The following is a 7207-nucleotide window of genomic DNA, read 5'->3' as shown; positions in this document are numbered from 1 at the left end:
TCATATATCCATGAGCACATATGAATGGCAAGCTTCAAGCATGTGAGCTCTTCGAGTTGACTTATCTTGAACTTGCACCTCATTTCTTCGTATTGCAACCTTGACGCCAACTAATCGTTCAAGCATTGCCTATGGACAACTCCTACACATATAACTCAATGCAACCATTAGTCCATAGGGATTGTCATTAATTACTAAAACCACACATGGGGCTCTATGCACTTTCAGACGGTGAGTTCGTCCTCCTCGCATTTTTCTTCCTTGGGACTGACAAGGTCAGCGCCATCCTCCCACCCCCCCTACACCGTGCTGAAGAACGAGGTAAAGGAGGAGTACGCGGCCGACCCCAAATCGGAGGCGCGGCAGCAGCGGCGGAATCACATTCCACGAACCGACGTGGCAGCAACAGGGACGCGCGGGTTCCGGCGGCAGGAGCCTCCTCGTCCCAAAGCCGGAGGTGAAGGAGGAGGACGATGACGAGGAAGCCGCGAAGCTGCGAAGGTGTCAGAATACCTTCGCCGGCAGCGCTTCATCGCCAGCAACGACGACCCCGAAGATTTCCCGGGGTACAACATGGCGTTCATGGCGTCGCTGAACGACACGGACGCCTGGAGGGGCGACATCGACGACGTGATCGCCATGTCCATCCGCGACTCTGGCATGCCGCTCGTCGATCTGACCCACGACAGCGATGAAGCTGGACCCTGCGGCGCGGTCAAGGACGAGCCCGTCGACAAGGACGCCAACGGCACGGTCGAGGACGAGCCTGTCGACGAGGACGCTGACCGTGGCAAGTAGGACGTCGTTGACGACAGCATGTACAACTTTCACCAGTACTATGATCCCTCTGGATGCCGCAAGTACTACTAGTTTAGTTTTAGATTTAAATTCTCATCGAATTTCGTTCAAATCCATGTAATATATAACAAATTTGAATGAATTCGATTGTTTTCAGTTAAATTAAAAAAAAAAATTTGGAGGACGCGACTAGGGAGCGACGTGCCCTAAATGCGGCATGGAGCAATATCATCTCTCAAACGTTAAATCCGATGTCCTTTAAGAACCACTTTGAGAGATGTGACCGGAGATGGTCTAAGGCTGGCCATAGTGGTAAGTATCATGTTGTAGTATCATGCATATGATACTTGTGTATGGTACTATCTCTATAGTGGTTAGTATCATGAAGTAGTATCATAGTTATGCTATATTTATTACTTTTTACAATCTCAATGCAAATGTGTGCACAAGATTTATTTGGCATTAACTTTTCTCGTGACATGCACTATGATACAGTATCCACCTATGTTACTCTAATATCCTCTTTCCTCCTTAATTAGCTGCCACATCAGCATTTTTGTGGGACCAATGTGTATGATACTAGCTATGATACTAGCACTATGGCCAGTCTAAGAAAGGCCGGCACGGGGATGCTCTACTATGCTTGGATCTCGTACTCTCTGAATTCATGGCCTTCGGATTAAAAAAATAGAGATTCCAAGGACATGGATTTGACTTTGAGATGTGACGGAGTTCGTGTGCACATTGGGTACTGGAACGGAGTTGGGAGATGCGAAGGATTCAAGTTACAATGTTTTCTGGAAGGTTGGAACGGCAGCCAAGGGAATCGACGACTTGCAAGATCAATATACCTTCATCGTATCTCAATGTGACCGGCAGGAGTCACGGCGCCGACACACCAGGCGCGCGCGCGGAAGAAGCTTCACAGACTGGGGAAGAAGCTTCACTCGGTCACTCACCCAGCATGACATGTGCGTAGCACTATTGGTTGCCACGGGCCCACGGCCCAGGCCCAGGCCCGGCCCCGATGTCCAGTGGCGACGTTGGCTACCGGCGGACGCGCCCACCACACCAACACCGACACCGGATGAATCTTGGTATGCATCGGACGAACGAGAATGCCACGTGCACACATGGCAAGGCGCGCGGCCGGCTCTCTGCATCGCCTCAAAAACGAGAGATGCCCGCTGTCCCTTCCCGCTCGTGGCCGTCCGGCGTATCTCGCGCCGCCCCGTCCGGCAGGTGGCCTGCTCTGCCATCGGCTGCGTCTCGTTGACCAGCTCTGGGCACCGCTTATAAGCAACACTGCCCGCACCACGGAAGCTTTGTTCCTTCCTCCTCTACTCCACCGCCCAAAGACAGCTCGAGAGAAGGGAGTGGGAGACCATGGCGGACAGCACGCGTTGCATGGCGCTGTTCTTGCTCATTGGCGTGGCTGCTCCAGCGGTTTTGGCCATCACCGATGGTAAGAACACGAAACTAGTAGTATATTTGAAGCTTTTCTCCATTTCGAATACTACCTCGGTTCTAGAGTAAGTCTCGTAACTTTGTCTAGATAGCATATACATCCGGATCTAGAAAAAGTTACAACACGTATTATAGAATGGCGAGAGTATTTGAAATTCTAGACAGGGTTGACTTGCACGTGCATAGTTCACGCCTTCAACATGGAGATGATCTCGATGACTCGATCCCCGTCGAGATGTGTATTTGAATGTTTATATGCATCTCTGGTGATCAGCATTGCAGTGTAATGTATGCCATTATGGTCTAAGAACACTCCTTAATCATCAGCCTAAGTGGAGTTCGTTTAGTTCGGAAAAGCTTTTTTTTTCTTTGATAAATAAAGGCTTCACGAAATCTAATCAGCCTTTACCCAAAAAAGGCACTTCGTTAGGATTAACATTGTTTTTCCCTTTGAGTCGGTCTGGCGGCTATGTCCAGGAGATGGCCTCCGGGAGCGGTTTTCTGATGTAGACGGGTTAGGAGACTACCAAGTCGTGCGGCATTGTTGCAAGCGCTGAAAGATGAGGCAATGGCCCCCAGGCCGTGTCTCTTGGGTAACGGCCTAGTGTTGTGTATGATGGAACTTTGTTGCTTGTGTGATTTTTCAACCATGTTTTTCCAATGCATAGGGCGTTCTATAGTTTTTTGGTCTGGTTTTATAAACTGAATAAACTCTATTCTTCTTTAGGAGTTGTAAGAAGGTTCTGCCCTCTCGAGGTTTTCAAGAAAACACAAGTAAAAAATGTATGAATTTATCGGAAAGAAGAAACAATGTTTGAATTGATTGTTCAAGAATTATTAAGCTTTTCAATATCTTCCGTCAACGAGTGCTGAAAACCAAAAAGGGGTGATTTATCAAAACTCCGGTTTTAGCTCGGGCACTTAGTTAGGATTAAGTATGTTCTTTTCCTTTTGGGTCGGTATGATGGCTATGTTTGGGTGGCGGGCACTTTGTTAGGATAAACTTTGTTTTCCCCTTTGGGTCGGTTTGACGGCTATGCCCGGCGGCGGCCTCCGGGAGTGGTTTTCTGGTGTAGATGGGGTTACGAGACTACCAAGTCGTGCGGCATTGTTGCAAGCGGTGAAAGTCAAGGCGACGGCCCTGTGGTCATGTTTGTTGCGATAATGGCCCAATGTAGTGTGAATGATGGAACTTTGTTGCTTGTGTGATTTTTTAACCTTGTTTTTCTAATGCATAGGTCGTTCTATGGTTTTTTGTTCTGATTTTATAAACCGAGTAAACTCTATTCTTTTATAGGAATTGTAAGAAGGTTGCCCTCTTGAGGTTTCCAAGAAAACACAAGTAACAAATGTATGAATTTATCGGAAAAAACAAATGATGTACGAATCGATTGTTGAAAAAATGATTAAGATTTTCAATAGCTTCCGGCAACTGGTGCTAAAAACCAAAAGGAGTTTCATTTCTGATTTATCAAACCTTCCGTTTTGTATCACTGAACAAAAGATGGCACAAATACTATTATTTTGAAACAACAATTAAAGCTTTGGCTGATTTCATTGATTAAGGAGAGACTAGATAACAAAAGCCATTAAGGCAACAAAAAAAGTAGAAGAATACAACATAGCAGATTACTCTGGGCATTGCAGTTTTTTCGCACCAGCGAGTGCTCAATTTAAGGCCTCAACTTTGATCTTGTTGATAACCGAGGTTGACATGGAGCTCACTCTCTGAAAAACATGCCTATTGCGCTCCAGTGGTTCTCCATCGTGTTAGGAAAAGCTATGGCCTCGCTTATCATGCTTGTTTAGTGAGAGACCGCAAAAAATATGTGCATATCAATTTAGATATGTCTTTAAAAAATTAGATACGGATGTATCTACGTATAAATTTGACTAGATACATTTGTATCTAAATAAAGTTACGACACTTTTTTTAAAATGGAGGTAGTATATGTCAGTAATCTGACATTCTTGTGTGTACAGGACTTTTGCCCAACGGAGACTTTGCCCAGCGGCCGGACAAGTCCCAAATGAACGGCGTGGTGATAACAGGGCACCACGCGGTACCTTGCTGGGAGATATCTGGGTTCGTGGAGTACATCGAGCCCGGGCATAGGGAGGGAGACATGATCCTGGCGCTGCCGGAGGGCGCGTCCGCCCTGCGGCTGGGCAACGACGCCACCATCCAGCAGCTCATCAACGTCACCCGTAAGACCTACTACTCCATCAGCTTCATGGCCGCGCGGTCATGCGCCCAGGCCGAGAAGCTGAACGTCTCGGTCGACCCGGAATTCGGCGTGCTTCCGATTCAGACAGTGTACACCAGCACCGGCTGGGACACCTACTCGTGGGCGTTCAAGGCCAGGCACAGCACCGTGTCGCTGAGCATCCACAACACTGGCGTCGAGGAGGACCCGGCGTGCGGCCCCCTCATCATCGCCGTCGCGATCAAGACCCTCCAACCTCCTCACCGCACCAAGGGTACGTCTTCCTATAATCCCCAGCAGCTTATCCAGAATTATCTGTTGTTGCAACAAACTCTATATTTTGATCAATTTGTATATCTTAATTTGACTAGGGAACCTGCTGAGGAATGGGGATTTCGAGCTGGGGCCGTACATCTTCCCCAGCACGCCGTGGGGCGTGCTGGTGCCGCCGATCCTGGAGGACGTGCACTCGCCGCTGCCGGGGTGGATGATCATGTCGGACACCAAGGTGGTCAAGTACGTGGACGCGCCGCACCACGCGGTGCCGCATGGCGAGCGCGCCGTGGAGCTGGTAGCCGGAAGGGAATGCGCGCTGCTGCAGGAGGTGGTCACCGTGCCCGGGTGGTCCTATAGGCTGTCCTTCTCCGTCGGAGACGCGGCCAACGGGTGCAAGGGGTCCTTGGCGGTGGAGGCGTACGCGGCGCGGGAGAGGCTCAGGGTGCCGTACGAGTCCCTTGGCACGGGCGGGTCCAAGCCCGCCGTGCTCGAGTTCACGGCGATAGCCAACATGACGCGCGTGGTGTTCCAGAGCTCAGACCATCTCATGACATCGAACGCCACGCTGTGTGGGCCCGTCCTTGACGATGTCTTGCTCGTAGGAGTGCGCAAGCCCGCTGCCAGGCGGCTGCGTTTGTAGAGTACTCAACAGTTTAGTTTCTGCCATTGGCTTCGGTAGATTTCACTATCCATCAGCTGTACGTCATGGTTCTTCGCCTCTGCTTCATGTTTCTGATCAACGGGTCCGTGCTTTGCCTGTTCACTTCTCCGGAATTTGCTCTCCGTCACCTGCACCAAGTGCTTACCTACTTCCTGTTCCTGACCAAGTGCTGCACGCTTTTGGTGTTCACTCTTGATTTCACACTCCATTAGCTGCATGACATATTGACATGGCTATCCTTTGCTTCTACTCTGCATTTCTGACCAACAGCTGCATGCGTTGGCTGTTCACTTCTCTGAACTTCACGGACCATTGGTGTCTCCACAGGCCACACTAGATTTTGAATGCGCCTCACGTATGTGCCTGCCTGATGTGCTGTGTTTCTCTTCTTGTCTTCCGAAAAGATGAGCTAAAGAGGAAAGGAAGTTTATGCCAATTCATTGCTGTCACTACAAACTTTCTAGGGCCGTCCTGGGATCAAACCCCTGTTAACACGTGTCCCTTTTTATTTTGCCAAATCCCCACTTTTGCTTTGACGTAGCAAAAATCTCTCTTTTGCTTCTATGTTGAAAAAAAGGTTCAGCCATAAAATAAAAGAAAAATACTGACCTCGTTGGACACCTCACTGAAGACCTCGTCGCAAAACAGAAAAGTTATACTATTAAACAAAACTGACTTCGCCCCTGGTAGCAGAAGAAATATAGTATTGCAGCATTTCAAGATAGCAAATGTAGCAAAAGTAATATAGTAAAATACACCACTGGTGCTATAAGTTTGTTGGGGATGTCAAGTTTGTCCCAATTCTTTAGGAATGCACATCCGGGTCCTAAATGTTTTATGTGTCACCGGTGGTCCTAAGCTCAACGCAGAAGCTCTAACCAGCTCTTTTTGCACTTTGACCGATGCCATGTATGGGGGAACCCCCTTGAGTCCTCTGTCTCTCATTTCACTGCCCCTCAAGTTCAGTTTCAATAACATGCTTTATGTGATTATTACCGATGTTTTTAATCCCAGTTCATTTTCTAGACTACGTTCTAGACTATGTTCCAATTTATCAGCTTGTGTGTGATGTTTCTGTCAATTATAATGTTTGTGTGACGACAGTGCAATGTTTTTGTCTATTCTCATGCTATTCAACTGAAGAAATGCATTCGAATAACTGAAACATGGCATCACATAGTCATGTTACTGAATTCAATACATCAAGGTACATCACATTGTGTCACTTCATAGATGCATACAAATTAACTGCTAAGATCAGCACACACACACAACTAGTATCACATCCAGTCGAAACTTAATTAGTGCTGCAACATCTTCGCTACATTGCACTGCATCTGTTCTTCCTGTCATCATTATTGGCTTCACTGGATCCATGCATTGTCCAAATGGCATCCACAGTCAAAGGCCCAAGCTCGTCAAGTCTTCTCCTTGCCAGCTAGCCATGCAACACACTCTAGTTCCAGCGGATGTATGGGAACACCCATCTACAGCAAACGCACCTCACCATTGACAATGTTTCCTCGGAGTCGGTCTACGCTACGATGGAGAACACGGAAACTTGCGCAATCATGGTCGCGGGAGTCAGAGTGAAGGGAATAAGGGAGATAGAAGAAAGGGCAATGTGCTCCGGCTACTATAGACAGAGGTTCATTTCCCAGTTTTTCAAACTGTTTTGGGCGGGAGACTTGCCGCCAAATACCCCTAGTCTGACATGGAAACGGTCAACAGCTGGCCAAAGCTGCTCCGGTGAGCTTAGGACGGCCGGTGACACACATAGCAAACATTTAGGACCGAT

At 48.1% G+C, this 7207-nt stretch overlaps 1 protein-coding gene across 1 annotated transcript; it reads left to right on the top strand.

The window, feature by feature from the left end:
* Positions 1 to 2172: 2172 nt before the first annotated feature.
* Positions 2173 to 5388, top strand: LOC124669295. Its single transcript, XM_047205934.1, has 3 exons — positions 2173 to 2263; positions 4249 to 4746; positions 4844 to 5388. The coding sequence occupies exons 1-3, from the start codon at positions 2185 to 2187 to the stop codon at positions 5386 to 5388; spliced, it is 1122 nt and encodes a 373-aa protein (XP_047061890.1). The 5' UTR covers positions 2173 to 2184.
* The last annotated feature ends 1819 nt before the right edge of the window (positions 5389 to 7207 follow it).

This window comes from Lolium rigidum, chromosome 7 (assembly GCF_022539505.1).
Source record: "Lolium rigidum isolate FL_2022 chromosome 7, APGP_CSIRO_Lrig_0.1, whole genome shotgun sequence".
In the NCBI taxonomy this organism is placed as follows: Eukaryota; Viridiplantae; Streptophyta; class Magnoliopsida; order Poales; family Poaceae; genus Lolium; species Lolium rigidum.
This window is presented reverse-complemented; position numbering and strand designations above follow the sequence as displayed.